Below are 13964 nucleotides of genomic sequence, written 5' to 3'. Positions count from 1 at the left end.
AACGACAGGTTTGGGCGGAACTTTCCAGCGGCCTCTCCCAAGGAGAATCGACTTACCAACCACTGTCGGGAAAGAAAGGAAGTGGGGCGGAGGAGCGGAAACGTACAAGGGGCCCCAGCGCAGGGTCGTCTGGGAGTTGTAGTTCGCGGTCCCGTGGCGCTCGCACCGGGCGGATGTAGCCCGAGAAGGCGGGCGGAAGCCGGAGGCCTAGGGGCGGGATTCCCTGTCGAGGCCGTGGGTCCGAAGCCCCGCGGGCTTAGGGGTGGTGACCGGGACGCGGCAGGTGGCGCTGGCTGCTTTCGGGGGCCCCAGTTCCCTTAGGGTGGACGTCAGGTGGGCGTCACCTCTGGCTTTTCCAGCATGCTTGGGCACCCGGCGGGCGGCAGCGGGCGCGGGGCCTAGGGATGATCTTCCCTGTCGCCCGCTGCGCTCTCCGCTGGCTGCAACGGCCGGGAGCCAGGACCTTGTCCCGCGCTGCCATGGAGGTGGCCTTGCGAGGCGTGCGGAAAATTCTCTGTGTGGCCGAGAAAAACGACGCGGCCAAGGGGATCGCCGACCTGCTGTCCAACGGTCGCGTGAGGCGGGTAAGGAGGCGTATTTCCGATCAGCTGTGCGGGTGAGGGAGCTGTCCCGATCACCCAGCGGGACAGCGCGGCGAGCGCTGGGAATACAGACGGAGGCCGCTTCTTCCACTTCTGGGTCATTGCAGTGGCTTCCTGTATTCTTTTCGGACTGGTAGGCATTTAGAAGTGAAGATGCTTCACCCATGTGCTTGAAAACCTTGGCTCCTCCTTGCGCACAGCAGCGGTTCCCAAACTAGTCTGATAATCGGTACTAGCTGGGACACTGGCTATTCTGTGGGTTTGGGGTGAGACCAGGGAAGGCTGTGTCTTAACAGTATTCCCTGTGATTTGAAATTTTAAGTTATTGGGAACCCCTGTTCACAGCACTTTAATTTGGCGGTCGAGCCCTGTCCCAGCATTCCCAGCTAACCTGGCTCTCCCCATCAACGGCGCATCCCCTGGGTTCTGCGGCCCCACTGGCTTTACAGTCTGTAAACGCCTATTAAGAGGGCAGTACTACCTAGGCTATGGAATTAGAGGGAACCGCTGCCCTATTCCTACTAGTACAAAGTCACTCCCGAGAGATAGGCAAGTAAGGGATGAAAATTTGTTGTGGACACACTGGAGGTGCAAAGGAAGGGAAAGGTAAAAGAATTTGTAAAAGGTGGCATGGAGATGATAAGAACTGATCAGGAAAATCTGTCAAATAAAAGTGGATTGCGAAATGGTTTTCTGGAGGCAGAAAGCAGAAGTTCCCTGCTCTTTTCTTCTTTCAAGATCTCAAGGTCCTTAGACCTCCATTTCTAGCTCGTGGAGAGTGGGAGCAAGAGCTGAGGTTGTTGTGTCTGTAGAGTTCAGACCTCTGGCCCCTCACAGGGAGAACTCTGATAGCTTTCTCCCTAACCTTTCACTATTCAAATTCTGGGCAGCCAAAATGACTTTATAAAACACAAGTGTGACTCCAGTAATCTCCCACTTAAAACCCACATTGCTTATCTCAAATGATGCAGAACAAACATTTGATAAAAATTTAATCCCCTTCGTGATCTTACAGAATAGAAATCCTAAAGGAGCCACAAAGAACCATTGGTGCTAATAAATATGTTCAGCCAAGTTATGGGATACAAGATCAACGTACACAAATCAGTAGCAATGAACAATCTGGAAAGAAAATTAAAAAAAAAACAATTCCATTTACAATAGCATTCAAAAGCACACTGAAAACTGCGACCTTCTTTATCTGGGTAGTTTTTTTCATGGTTTTATTTTTATATTCAGAAAGATGCATCTTAAAGAATTCTGTAGATTTAGTGGCAGCAGTATGGGAGTTCCTACAGATTACTTAGAGAAGGGACTTTGTTTTTTTTTTTGTGTTTTTTTTTTTAGAGTGGACAGCACTGCAAAAAAGATCACAAAAGCAGGGGCTCCTGGGTGACTCAGTTGATCGAGCATCCGACTCTTGATTTCTTTGGCTCGGGTCATGATCCCAGGGTCGTGGGATCGAGCCCCGCGTCAGGCTCCTGCGCTGAGCCTGGAGCTCGCTTGGGATTCTTTCTCTCTCCCTCTCTCTCTCTGCCCCTCTCCCCTGCTCACATGCTCTCTCTCTAAAATAAAAAGAGAAGGAGAGATCACAAAAGCTACATTCTTGATCTATCAACCCGGTGTTTTTTCTTTCCCCAGACTCCGAAACTGCTCTAAGTTTGGCATATCCAGTTTCCCTGAGCACCTCACCCACACATGGGATCACACATAATTGTGTGCCACCCCAAAATGGGAATTACAGGGGGGCAAGTTTGAAATGTCAGGAAAGACATTTCACATCCTCGAGGCTACCACTGGTAGAGGAGACTGCCTGGTGGAGCTCTGGTTGTGGGATCACACACATGTTATCGGACAAGTTATTTACCTGGAGAGGATCAGAACGGTGGTTTTAGACTGTTCCCAAGAGACACAAGGGACAATGGATGTGCCCCTCAGGAGTCACTTGGGACTGGACTGGGGAAACGTACCTGTAAAAGTACTTTTTTTTTTTTTTTTTAACGTTTATTTATTTTTGAGACAGAAAGAGACAGAGCATGAACGGGGGAGGGTCAGAGAGAGGGAGACACAGAATCGGAAACAGGCTCCAGGCTCTGAGCCGTCAACACAGAGCCCGATGCGGGGCTCGAACCCACGGACCGTGAGATCATGACCTGAGCCGAAGTCGGCCGCCCAACCAACGGAGCCACCCAGGCGCCCCCCTGTAAAAGTACTTTTAATGCTGCTGTGGAGGACGGTGGGATCTATTCAGAGAGGGTCTGATTCGTCCACACTCGCAGCTAAAGAATTGCTTTATAGACTGGCTTCCAGTGGTGACTGGGGCTTGTAGGGTTACTGGATTTTAGAGCCAGAGGAGCACTTAGAGGTAACTTTATTCAAAAATAAATTGACGTTCAGAAAGGCGAGTGATTTGCCTGTGGTTTTACAGGCGCAGTTGTACAGCCAAAAAGTAGTAGAAGGATATGGGGAGGAGGGGGAAAGTGGGCAAGAGAATTCTGTCCTAATCCTTTCTCTGCCTCTAATTTGTGACTTGACCTTGGACTCGTCCAGGCTCATCTATTCGTCGTTATATTAGCTGACCTCAGGGTTACCTTCTGGCATAAAAACTCCACGGACTGTCCCAAGCATGTGCTCGTAACTGTTTTGAGGAGCCTCTTGATAACTGGCCTTAGTAATTTAGCCTAGTTTTTATCTTTAGGAAATACTGTTATTTTTCAGTATGACCACTTATCGAGGTTCTGCTTGATCTTTAGGCCGAGGAGTCATTTGTTTTCAACGCAATTTATTTATTCTTGTTTTGTGTTACAGAGGGAAGGATTGTCTAAATTCAATAAGATCTATGAATTTGATTATCATCTGTACGGCCAGGTAGGTGCTATCATATTTCTGTCCTGCAGCTGAAGTGTGCTGCTGTTAGATCCATGGGCCATTTTGGTATATGTTCCTCGAGTTTTTAGTTTTGGCTGTAAAAATAGAAGCTGTTAACTACAGGTTGCCGCTGAACTGCTTGTACCTTAAGAGTTATTTCAAGGGGCGCCCGGGTAGCTCAGTCGATTAAACGTCCAACTTCAGCTCAGGTCATGATCTTGTGGTTGGTGGGTTCGTGCCCCATGTCGGCCTCTGTGCTGACACCTCAGAGCCTGGAGCCTGCTTTGATTCTGTGTCTCCCTCTCTGCCCCTCCCCAACCCACACTGTGTGTGTGTGTGTGTGTGTGTGTGTGTGTGTGTCTCGAAAATAAACATTAAAAAAAAAAGTTATTTGATCAAGAAGAACAAGCCTGGCCATCATAGAAGAAGTCACTATCTTTCAAGAATAATTGTTGAGACCTAAAGATCTCTGGTTACAAATGAGTATTTTGTAATTTATAAGGAAGTCTCTTTTTAATGAAATATGGCCCCTTCTCTTTATAACAAGAAAGAAACTAAAACACAGTAGCTTGAGGAAACTTTAAATCCTATAAAAGGCATCATGGTGCTAGAATTAGAACGGTCGTTAGTTTGGTATTCGGCTTCAAAGAGATGCATTTATGTTCATTTCTTCCCAACTAGGTTTTGTTTTGTTTTGTTTATAGACTTAATTTTTTTAGAGCCATTTTAGGTTTTCGGAGCAAAACTGAGAGGGCGGTACAGAGATTTCCAATAGACCCCTGCCCCCACACATACACCCCCCCCACACACACACCATGATCAACATCAGATCACCAGAGCAATGCATTCTTTACCATCACAATTGTACCTACACTGACACATCATAATCACCCAAAGTCCCTAGTTTACATTAGGGTTCTCTCTTGGTGTTGTGCGTACCATGGGTTTGGACAAAAGTAGGACATGCATCCATCGTTACAGTATCATGCAGACTATTCCCACTGCCCTTAAAGTCCTCTGCACTCCATCTCTTCCTTCCTCTTCACCTCCCCCAACCCTCGGCAACCCCTTTTTTCTCTTTAACAGAAGTTCCTCCCTTTTATTTGAATGATGTGGCAAAATATAATTGCCGAAAGACTAACTCGAATTTTGTTATCCTTCAGAATGTTACCATGATAATGACTTCGGTTTCTGGACATTTGCTGGCTCATGATTTCCAGATGCAGTTCCGCAAATGGTCAGTACAATGCCTGGGGGAAGAACTTTCTGATTATTACAGTAAGTTGTGACATGCTGCCGGGATTTTGAGGCATGTTGATCTTACTATATAACTTCTAATACCCAGATGACTGTCTTTGTCCATTCGGGCTGGTATAACAAAATGTCATCAACCGTGGGGGGGCTCATAAACAATAGAAATTGATTTTGCCTGGTTCTGGAGGCTGGAAGCAGGAGATCAGGGTACACGTAGACTGCTGACCTCTCACCATGTCCTCAGCTGATGGAAGGAGCGAGGGAGCTCTGTGCGTCTTCTTTTATCAGAGCATTAATCCCATTCATGAGGTACCACTCCCGTGACCTAATCGCCTCGCAGAGTCCCCACCTTCTAACACCATCACATTGGTATTAAGATTCCAGCATGTGAATTTTGAGGGGACAAACACCATGGAGACCACGGCAGTGACCTAAGGTTAACTGAACCATTGTGAATTTTTACCGTGTGTTGAGAACAAACAACCACTTTGAAGTGTTATTTTCCTTAGAATAGCCAGACCTATTTCATGTAGTCACTGTGTTACATTTATCCTATTGCAGACGTGCGTGAAAGGGCTCCAGAATTTCTTCTTAGCAGCTGCTGCTGTCACAGAAAGCAGAAAGTGCTCTGTGCAGAGGGTCATAGCCTTGCTTTTAATTCTCTGGCATTTTCACGTGGGACTTCTGTTGGGGATCCATCCGTGAGCTCACTGAGCAATTTTTTTCTTGTAAAAATGGAGGACTTTCCATCCTGTGCTGAGGTTGGATGTTTTGTGTTTTCATCCTCTTTTCTAGGCACAGCTGCAATCCCCTTGTCCTCTTTGAAGCAGAAATTGAAAAGTACTGCCCAGAGAATTTTGTAGACATCAAGGTAGGATCTTTTGGAAGACATACAGCACTGGAGTTGAACAGCTCCAGAGTGCAAAATAATTGAACAGTGACTTCTGTATTTTGAATGCATCAGAATTTAGAGATCGCGTTTCCCACCAAACTTAGTGCCATGATTTTAAAAATTATTCCTGGGGCGCCTGGGTGGCTCAGTCGGTTAAGCGGCTGACTTCGGCTCAGGTCATGATCTCGCGGTCCGTGAGTTCGAGCCCCGCGTCGGACTCTGTGCCGACAGCTCAGAGCCTGGAGCCTGTTTCGGATTCTGTGTCTCCCTCTCTCTCTGACCCTCCCCCGTTCATGCTCTGTCTCTCTCTGTCTCCAAAATAAATAAACGTTAAAAAAATATATATTTAAAAAAAAAAAAATTATTCCTACTCAGGGCACCTGGGTGGCTCAGTCGGTTAAGCGTCTGACTCTTGATTTCAGCTCAGGTCGTGATCTCATGGTTGGTGAGATCAAGCCCCAAGTCAGGTTCTGCACGGACAGCCTGCCTAGGATTCTCTTTCTCCCTCTCTCCCTCTGTTTCTCCCCCTCCCTGCCCCCTCAAAATAAATAAATAAACATTTAAAAATTCTTCCCACTCATCGTATAAATGAGGCCACTTACTTTTTATTTGTTTATTTTCAAAGAGTTTAGTTTTAAATAACGTCTCCACCAATGGAGAAGTCACAACCCCAAGATCAAGAGTCACAAGCTGTCCTAAAAATAAGCCTTTTTATTAGTAGTGGTTGTTTAAATAAATCCTAGGAATAACACTGTTAAATGATTAATTCTAAGTGATGAATCACTGAATTCTGTTCCCGAAACCCAATACGACGCTGTGTGTTAACTAATTAGAACCTAAGTAAAAAAAAAACTTGACACGTTGAACAAGTTAAAAAACGTTAATCCTAGCTTCCATCCCGAATTAGCATGGAGAGACAACAAAGTGTAAATGGTCACATGACAGGCAAGTTATGAGTGCTCAGGGCACCTGTAGCAGTGGTCTGCTAGCTGGGAAACCTTCTTGGGGTGAAACTCAATTAGGGATCAGTTTCGTTTTTGACCAGGACGTGATCAGAACCACGAGAGTTACAAGTGTGTGTCAGAGCTGAGGTTTAGGTCTTGTCACACTAGGGCAGGTGCATTAAACCCTCCATCTTCTAGAAGCTCACTTTCGGGTCCGTGATTCTAAGCTGGAGGGTTGTGGTAGCAGCCTCCTCATCCTTACAGGTAGTAAGAGCAGTTTCCTCAGATCGCTCCCTCTCACCAAGGCGGCGCATTCCGATAACATCACTGATGTTCGGTTTGGTCACACGTCCTTAGCGTAGAGGTGTCACCTCATGGCGACTGCGCTCTCACCGCTCTTCCCTGGCTGGGAATTTCAGAAAACTCTGGAACGAGAGACCCGGCAGTGCCAGGCCCTGGTGATCTGGACCGACTGCGATAGAGAAGGGGAAAATATCGGGTTCGAGATTATCCACGTGTGCAGGGCTGGTAAGTGACGTGGCTTCCGGGTTTCCACACGCTGGGACCACAGAAGTAGATGGTTCCCCTGTGTGAGTGGGTCAAGGCTGAGTTCCTCCTTATAGACTCTCCCCGCTGGATCCGTCAGGCCTCACCAGCAGTGTGTCCAGAGCAAGTTACTGAACCCACGGGAGCCTCAGCCTTCTGGAAAGTCAGGCCAGTCTGACACAGTTCCTAGGGTGGCACGAGGACTAAAAGAGTTACCGAGTGGCACAGACCCCACAGCCCAGGGCTTGTTTCGCGTCAGGTCCAAGTAGATTGCCAGCTGCTTGAGAGCAGGGACTTCTTATCATACCTTTTTTAAGTATAGATTGAATATTTGCAAGAGAACGCATATGCCGTATGGACAGTACAAAGAGTAATTCTAGAATGTTGTTCATCTGCTGTATTCTTTGTATGCTGCCTGAATATTAATAAATACTCACTGAGGTGAATTTAAATGCCTTCAACGGGGCTAATGATTGCAGGTAACTTAGCGGAAGTGATGCACAGGTCATTCTCAGGCTTCAGAGAGTGGACGGTTTCTATTTTCCCTGAGTGTTTCTGTGTTGAAAGCTGTAACGACTGCTGGGAATTTAAGTACGTTAACTTTCAGGGACAGTGTGTATGTCCTATGTTATTTCCGTGCCAGGACATGAAATTCCCTTGTAGGACCTTCTAATTGGCAACATTTTATTTTCCCTAAACGTCTAAGAGAACGAGTGAGATTAGAATCTTGAGAGGCTCATAAGGAGAATAGCTGAAATTCACTTAAATAGCTAAAATTCACACCACGGTTACTTCTGACAAAACTAAGCTTAGCGGTTATAGCAAAGTTTCCTTCTTAGGTGGCTAGCATACTGTTAATTTCACCTAATCAGAAAATTGGGTGCCTCACAACATCTCGAAATGGCTTATCTTTCATTCAAGGTGGTTTAAGAAAAGCGAGCCCTTTATGATGGGAAGGCAGTGTGGTTTGACTTTGATCTTGGTGACTCTGTTCCACAGTGAAGCCCAGTCTGCCAGTGCTGAGAGCCCGTTTCTCTGAGATCACCCCCCGAGCCGTCCAGACGGCCTGTGAGAACCTGACCGAGCCTGATCCGAGAGTGAGCGATGCTGTGGACGTGAGGCAGGAGCTGGACCTGAGGATCGGTGAGCCACTGGCAAACTCCCCTGGGGGTCTGCGTGGCACATTGGGGGTTGGGTTATGAACCAAGAATGAGGCTTGTGTGTAGATACGTGCAGCTGGCTTTGATCTTACGGTCCACTGCTTTCTCCTTCCTTCCTTCCGTCCTCACTGCCTAGGAGCTGCCTTCACTAGGTTCCAGACCCTGAGGCTGCAGAGGATTTTTCCCGAGGTGTTAGCGGAGCAGCTGATCAGTTACGGCAGCTGCCAGTTCCCAACCCTGGGGTTCGTGGTAGAGAGGTTCAAAGCCATTCAGGCTTTTGTGCCAGAAGTCTTCCACAAAATTAAAGGTATGGCCGGGGGAGTTGTTTACGGTGTAGAACCTAAGGGCCTGGGAAGCACCAGGAGCAAAAATGGCACTAATTAAATGTGTGAGTTGTTTAGTCTTGCTGCCCTTCGTCCCACCCCATTACGATGCTCAGAATCCACTTGGTTTCCTGAATGGCCCATAATCCCAAAGCCATGTTTCCTATTCCTTTGGAATTTCAGTGCAATGTGCTTTCTTCTCTCTGTCCCATCATATGGCTTCTCTGAGTCATGGCCTTCCTGTTTGTCCCCGATACAGTAACTCATGACCACAAAGATGGTGTCGTAGAATTCAACTGGAAAAGGCATCGCCTCTTTAACCACACAGCTTGTCTTGTCCTCTATCAGCTGTGCATGGAGGTAAGAGATAGTTGGAATTTTAATGATCGAGGAAAACTGTTCTGGAAGTTCCCAGGCCACTCCTTCTGTGTTAGCAGAAGTGATCCTGCTCCCTTTTCCCACTGAACTGTAGCTTTCAGCTTGCATCTCAGGACCTCACTTTTAGGGAACCTGTAGGACGAACTCCGTGAAAATGGTACTAAACGATGTGAAACCACAGGAGCTGCAGACCTTTTAGATAAAGGCAGAAATTTTAAGAAATACATAGCTGAAATCTCTCCCTAAAGTAGAATGCTGTTAGCAGAGGTCACTCAGGATCCTCTAGACCTGTCTGGAACAGTAGACTCCTAGAGCTGGAAGGGGTTTGGACAGCATCTGGTCCAGCTCCCTCTTCCCCCGGTTAGATGAGATCTAGAAAGATGAAAGTCACAAACGAGCAAGTTAACTTCATCCAGGGGCAAATGCCAGGAAGGAAAAGTAGCGGGAAGGAACAGAGACCAGCCTGGGGGGGCAGGGAGGGGACCATTCTAGGCATGGTGGTCACGGAAGACCTCTCAGGGCCACATCTGAGTGAAGGCCAGAGTGATTAGCAGGAGACAGCCAGCCACAAGGGGGCCGGGGGGTGGGGGGGTAGAGAACACGTGTCAGTAGACAAGTAGAGAGAGCGGCCCATCAGAGGACCACAGGCCAGTCGGTGGCCGAGTTGCGACCCTCATACTGATCGTCCACCTTGTGGTGCTGCTGCTTTTCAGCCAGTACCTGACTGCTGGCTTTAACCTGGAGGCTGCACACAGTGGTGCCTGAGAGAAACTCTGAGATCTCTACTTTGATGAGTCACATGTGCTCCCGGCTGTAGCGCCCCGGCAGGTTTATTAATTGATTTGGCGAAGGGGGACCGATGACCGGTGAGCACCAGCTGCGGTGCCAGACACGCTTTATGTTACACTATCCTGTTTAGTCCTGATAGCGCCCGTGAGGGTGGCGATCCTGTCCCCGCCTCACAGGTGAGGTGGGAGAGAGTGAAGTAATTTGTGCGCACTCTAGAGCCGGTAAGGGGCACAGCACAGCTAGTTTCTAGCGTACCTGACTCTCCAGCTCCTTCCGGAGACCACCCTGCGTCCAGGAGCCACTCTGTCCACGCCTCTGCCCTTTGACCCTAGAGGTCACGGAACTACCTGGCACGTCTCTGACACTGCCCATTTACCCGTTCGAGAGAAGGAAACACCCCTGTTCGCTGGGGTGCGGTGAAGATGGTCTCCACATTGGGCTTTCCAGCTTGTAGTGTACGATTTCTCCTATTTCTAACTTGGTATCATCCTGACGTTTTAAAATGTAACACCGTGCACGTGTAGGTAGGAAACAGTGCTTAGGAGATGCACAGGCTGTCGTGTTCCGCGGGCCCTGGAAGGCGCCTTGGGGCTTGTGAAGTTGCCCCTCAAAGTCTCGGTTTGAGCGGGAAGGTGGTGAGGTCTCCGCCACACCGCGGGCTTCGAGCCCACCTCGCTCGAGGTGCTGTCGTGGCTGGAGCAGGGGCCTCTGCTCGTGGTGAGTGTCCTCCAGAATGGTGAGCAAAGGCTACCGCAGGACAGCTAGAGAAGGTGCGCGAAGAGGTTAACGTGGCCTCTGCTTTTTTCTGGCTCCCTAGGATCCCAGGGCAACCGTGGTAGAGGTCAAGTCTAAGGCAAAGAGCAAGTGGAGGCCTCAAGCATTGGACACTGTGGTATGTTCCACATGACTGCACCAGGCGCCCAGGCGCTCTGATTGCCTGGTGCTGGGACCAGGTTTCGATGGTGGCCGGTGGCACAAAGCATCACCCTTCACGAGGCCAAGCGGGAAAGCCCTTGGGGAGAACAGAAACCCCAAAACAGAGGCTGCTTAGTCTTTTCGTGCTTTTTTAAGTTAATAAATGCAACGTAGCTGCTTTGTGTGGGGTTTGGCAAACAGAAAGAGGAAGACACGTCCCCCGTCATCCTTACGTAATCTCTGATCCAATGTGAGCATCTCCTCTTCCTGTTTTTTCTCATACACGTGATTTTTACATTGTCGTGATTAGGATAGCTTGTCTTTTTCCGCCCGAGCATTTTTCTTTAACGTGTGCCTCATCTATGTAAACGTTTTTTTAAAATCTGTATTAAGAGCCTACCTTAGGACAGGGTTTCTCAACTTTTTAGACCCACGAAGAGCCACCCTGCTGGACACGAGTTGGAGTTAACTACCTTAGGAGTGCCCCTTCCCAGTCACCACCAGTCAGGACAATTCAGGGTACAGTTGCCGTCAGGATTCACCCTGGAGGTTGAACATACAGAACAAACAGGCTAAGAAACGCGTGGGGATTGGTGGGCAGTGTGGTCTTTACCTTGGGCGTGGCCCAGTGTGTATGTGTGTGTGTGTGTGTGTGTGTGTGTGTGTGCGCACGCACGCGTGTGTGAGTGATTTGTAGGAATGACAACGGGACAGTTACAGACCGATTGCACAGGACAGGCATAAGTGTATTGGTCCTCACTGGTTAAATAGGCTTTGACATAGAGCCGCTGACATTGGTGGAATGTGACCAAGGGGAAGGACAACCGATTATCTCCCAGGAGTTTTTGAAGAATGGTATTCATCATCCAGAAGTTAGTAGGGCTCCAGTGGTTTTCCCAAAGTGTGGTTCCCAGACTGCCTGTATTAGAATCTGTGTATTGGCTTGCTGGTTTAAAAAAAAAAAAAAGCAGATTTCTGGCCTCTGTCCCAGCCCTCTTCTGTCAGAATCCCTAGTGCTCAGGGCCCAGGAATCTTTTCTCTTCCTAAGTGATTCTTGCTTGTGCCCATCAGAGCCTGAGAACCACTGGGTTGGAATCTGCTTCTGCCTGGCAGGCCCAGAAAGCTTTCTTTGCTATAGTCTTTCTCCCTCTGCGTGACAGCAGCTGGAGTGACAGTGGCCAGACATTTGTGAAGATGAGTTGTGTGGCTGTGTTGTGCCCTCTGACTCCCACACTGCACTCTAACTTGCCTATTGACACATTTAACAGGAGCTTGAGAAGCTGGCTTCTCGAAAGTTGAGAATAAATGCTAAAGAAACCATGAGGATTGCCGAAAAGCTCTACACTCAAGGGTAAATATTTGGGAATAGAATTTGGTGCATCTTTGTCAGGGTGAAGTATTTTATTTTGCTTCATTTTCTTTTAAAGATTTTATTTTTAAGTAATCTGTATACCCAACATGGGGCTCAAACTCACAATCTGAGGTCAAGAGTTACATGCTCCACCCACTGAGCCAGGGTGAAAATATTTTAGAGCTTATGGGTAAATACAGACTGTCTAGATATCACCTGAGCTCTGAAGTAGAAGAATTTTGACATTGACTTTTCTGATAAGGAAAAGAGCCCGTTGAGTGAATTCACATCTCAGTGTTGACCTCTCAACAGTCCTCCCCGCCAGAGCCTTGGCAGGTGGCAGACCACACCTTTAGTAGTCGTTTGCCATCATAAATCATCATGCTTCAGGGGTTGTGAACATGCCAGCACCATCCAGTGACCGTGTGGTCCATGCTGTGGACCGCTGTGGCAGCCACTCGCCACAGGTGACTATCAGGCACTTGAGATTTGGCTCGTGCGAATTGGGACGTGCTGGAAGTGTAAAATATGCTCTGGGTTTCGAAGACTTGTATGAAACAAAAGGATGTAAATGATCTCGTTAATACCGTTTAAGTGGCTAGTAAAAAATGGTAAATTACATGTAGGGTCCACATGAGGGTTTGTTAGGCAGCATTACGCTTTCTATACCTGAAAAAAATTCGTAGGAGCACACTCTGTTGCTGCTCTCAAGGCCATGGCGGGTCACTGGCAGACCATTCATAGATCGGGCCAGGGCTGTGTCCCGGCCACACGACGGCTGGCAGCCTGAGCCTACTGTCCCCGCCTGTGCTTCCCCTATCATTTATCTTGTGGCTTCTTGGGGCATCTCAGCAAGAGAGCCTGCTGTCTCTCACCCCATCAGGGGGTCCCATCCGAGAACTTTTGTCAACGTAGGTAAGCTAGGTTGCCTTCAGTTGCGTTGGCTAGCTCAGATGGGACATTGCAGGTGCCACCAGGTGCTTTCAATTGAATTCAGTTGTTTCTAGAGCAATTCTAGCAATTTCTTTTTCTATTCGTTTGCCTTTGTTTTAGGTACATCAGCTATCCTCGAACTGAGACAAACATCTTCCCCAAAGACTTAAACCTGACGGTGCTCGTAGAGCAGCAGACCCCGGATCCACGTTGGGGGGCCTTTGCCCAGAGCATTCTAGAACGGGGCGGTCCTACTCCACGCAATGGGAACAAGTCTGACCAAGCTCACCCTCCCATCCACCCCACCAAATACACTAGCAGCTTACAGGTTGGTTTCCCTAACTACTGCCGCCTAGAACCCAAGGGGAGATGAAGGGTTAGCGGCACTTGAATTTACTCTGTGGGCTCTTACTTGAAGAACTGAGTGATTTTGAAATATCTCTCCATTTTAGCAAAGAAATGTCAGTGTCCGAATTCTGCTGCTTCAGTGTTCTGCTTGGTGTCCGTGAATCCCCGCCCCCAGAGCAGGCTCCGCTCTCCAGCCCACTTCCCGCTCTGTCAGACCCCCTGCAGCTTTGCCAAGCCCCCCACACGTGGACCAGGAGGTTCACCTGCCCTGTGCCCTTGCACAACCCCCACGGAGCCTCCCACAGAATCGCTTGGCCTTCTTGGCCCCTCGTTAACTGGAGGAATCCGGCCCCCATCCTCCTCAGACTCGATGGGTTTCCATTGCCATCCTGACACTTGGACGCTGTGACACCGGCCTCTTGTCTTTGGTCCGGTGGTGGCTGCAGGGCTCTGCCGTGTGTCTTGCCTATTGTCCTTCCTCAGCTGGAGAATGAGCTCCAGGAGGGCCCTGAGGGCCAAGCTGGTTAGGCTTGTTTGACAGATGCAGGCTCGTTGCAGAGCTGAACCACATTTGGTCCTTGTTTCCTTTTTTTATTAACGCGAATTGTTCTCTGGCCCTAAATGCAATGCAGGTCCATTTTAGTTTAGAAAATTCAAAAGA

General features: G+C 48.4%; 1 protein-coding gene across 2 annotated transcripts in view; it reads left to right on the top strand.

Annotated features, from left to right (window-relative positions):
* The first annotated feature begins 78 nt into the window (after positions 1-78).
* The window catches only part of TOP3A (DNA topoisomerase III alpha), a 26718-nt gene continuing 12832 nt past the window's right edge, over positions 79-13964 (top strand). For both annotated transcript variants that reach the window (XM_049636877.1, XM_049636876.1), the window contains exons 1-11: positions 79-584; positions 3411-3470; positions 4634-4707; positions 5520-5595; positions 6980-7088; positions 8106-8249; positions 8403-8573; positions 8849-8949; positions 10574-10648; positions 11940-12022; positions 13076-13283. In XM_049636877.1, the coding sequence (XP_049492834.1) occupies positions 405-584; positions 3411-3470; positions 4634-4707; positions 5520-5595; positions 6980-7088; positions 8106-8249; positions 8403-8573; positions 8849-8949; positions 10574-10648; positions 11940-12022; positions 13076-13283 (1281 nt within the window). In that variant the 5' untranslated portion in view covers positions 79-404. The remainder of the gene's footprint in view (positions 585-3410; positions 3471-4633; positions 4708-5519; positions 5596-6979; positions 7089-8105; positions 8250-8402; positions 8574-8848; positions 8950-10573; positions 10649-11939; positions 12023-13075; positions 13284-13964) is intronic.

The sequence above is a fragment of the Panthera uncia genome, chromosome E1 (assembly GCF_023721935.1).
Source record: "Panthera uncia isolate 11264 chromosome E1, Puncia_PCG_1.0, whole genome shotgun sequence".
Lineage (NCBI taxonomy): Eukaryota > Metazoa > Chordata > Mammalia > Carnivora > Felidae > Panthera > Panthera uncia.
This window is presented reverse-complemented; position numbering and strand designations above follow the sequence as displayed.